The 1,645-nt window shown below is 40.7% G+C and overlaps 1 protein-coding gene across 1 annotated transcript in view; it reads left to right on the top strand.

Annotated features, from left to right (window-relative positions):
- Nucleotides 1-1,645, top strand: part of LOC101851085 (serine/threonine-protein kinase MARK2) — a gene marked incomplete at its 5' end in the record, with an annotated part of 16,576 nt that overhangs the window by 8,580 nt on the left and 6,351 nt on the right. Inside the window, 1 exon segment of the mRNA XM_013089630.2 lies at nucleotides 1,462-1,554. Coding sequence (XP_012945084.1) covers nucleotides 1,462-1,554 — 93 coding nt within the window.

Genomic DNA, 1,645 nt, shown 5'->3' with positions numbered 1-1,645 from the left:
ACACACACACACACACACGCACACACACACATACTTGCACACAACCACAAAATCACACACTCACACGCAAACACTCACCCGCCGACAGACACACACTCATACAGACAGCAGAGAAATACTGTCAAAGAAAATAAAATCCCGGCCGACAGAGAGGGTACTCCTTTCATGTGTCTGACGTCAGGTATCCCATTGTTTAGAAAACACAACAGAATCATTGATAAGTGGTTCTCGATAAAACAAAGAACAGCTGCATTTTTATTCAGTGCAAAAAGGGCAGGGGGGGGGGGGAGAGACAGGCAGGCATTTTTTTTAAAGGAAAGAAAATAACTATGACCTACCAGTGGTGCCCTCAAACTATCCGCAGAACCAGAAAATGGCAGGCAACTTCAGAACCTGTACGTAATGATGTAGCTGGAGAAATGCCCTGATTATTTGGTGATAATATTTGATAATATTAATGATGATATAGACAGCATTTGTGTAGCGCAAATTACCGCTCAACAGCAAGCTCTATGCACTTGCAGCCCTGACAGCATTCTGAAACAATTTCCATTTTTAGGGAAACACACATTATAATTGTAAAGGTTTAACGCCACTTTCAACCCTGCCAAGTTAATTAAATGAATTACTTCTGAATGTGGTTTCTAGCTACGCTGACAGAACACAGCCATACAGGGTCCGCTTTGAAAACTCCTTCAACAGCTCAAACTCAAGAGTTCCGTAACAGCAGGGATTCAATGGGTCGTTGGCTTTTCTTCTTATTTTAGTTTACGTTATTTTCTTTTCCGTTTTTTTTTGGGTTAAATTTTGTTTTTATCGCTTACTTGTCTTTTGGGTTTGGTTTTGTTTTTGTTGATGTATTTTCGTTTGTTTTTTGTTTGTTTTTTTGCTTATTTCTTGTTTTGTTATTTTTCTTGTTTGCTGATTTGTTTGTTTGTTTGTTTGCGTTTTGTTTTGTTTGTTTGTTTGTTTTGAGGGGTCGCTTAAAAAAAATCAAATTCCTTAGTCTTTCTGTTGGGATACAGTATCCCTTTTAAACCGGATTGGACCTGACAGGCAGGATCTAAGCTGCTGCCTTTGAATGAGCGAAAGTATCGATTTTCTTCCAATTTTCTTTTCTTCTCTCTTCTTTCTTTCCTCATTTTGGGGGGATGGCTAGGAGGGGGCGGTAAAAAAAACAACTAGTATCGATCAAGATACGTGCAAATGGTTTAGCTGGGCACCTGATGTAACAATTATGTGTAGAAAGATGGTAGAACATGGAGGGACATCTCATCGTGCAGTATTTCTTCATTGTATGAGTTCACGTGATGTAATATACCCTCATTGTATGAGTTCACGTGATGTAATATTCCCTCATTGTATGAGCTCACGTGATGTAATATTCCCTCATTGTATGAGCTCACGTGATGTAATATACCCTCATTGTATGAGCTCACGTTCTGTTGTCCTGACTCGCAGAGTGTCGAGATCTCCTGAGGAAGTTCCTGACCCCTGACCCGGCGCGGAGAGTGACCATAGCGGAGGCCTTGGCTCACCCCTGGCTCACACAAGGTGAGGAATTGTACACACATGCACACATACATACATACATACATACAAACACACTCACAGTTTTCTGCTCACTTACACACACACACACACA

The sequence above is a fragment of the Aplysia californica genome, unplaced genomic scaffold, assembly GCF_000002075.1.
Source record: "Aplysia californica isolate F4 #8 unplaced genomic scaffold, AplCal3.0 scaffold01001, whole genome shotgun sequence".
NCBI classification, from domain to species: Eukaryota; Metazoa; Mollusca; class Gastropoda; order Aplysiida; family Aplysiidae; genus Aplysia; species Aplysia californica.
The sequence above is the reverse complement of the archived record's forward strand: the minus strand, read 5'-3'. Positions and strand labels throughout refer to the sequence as shown.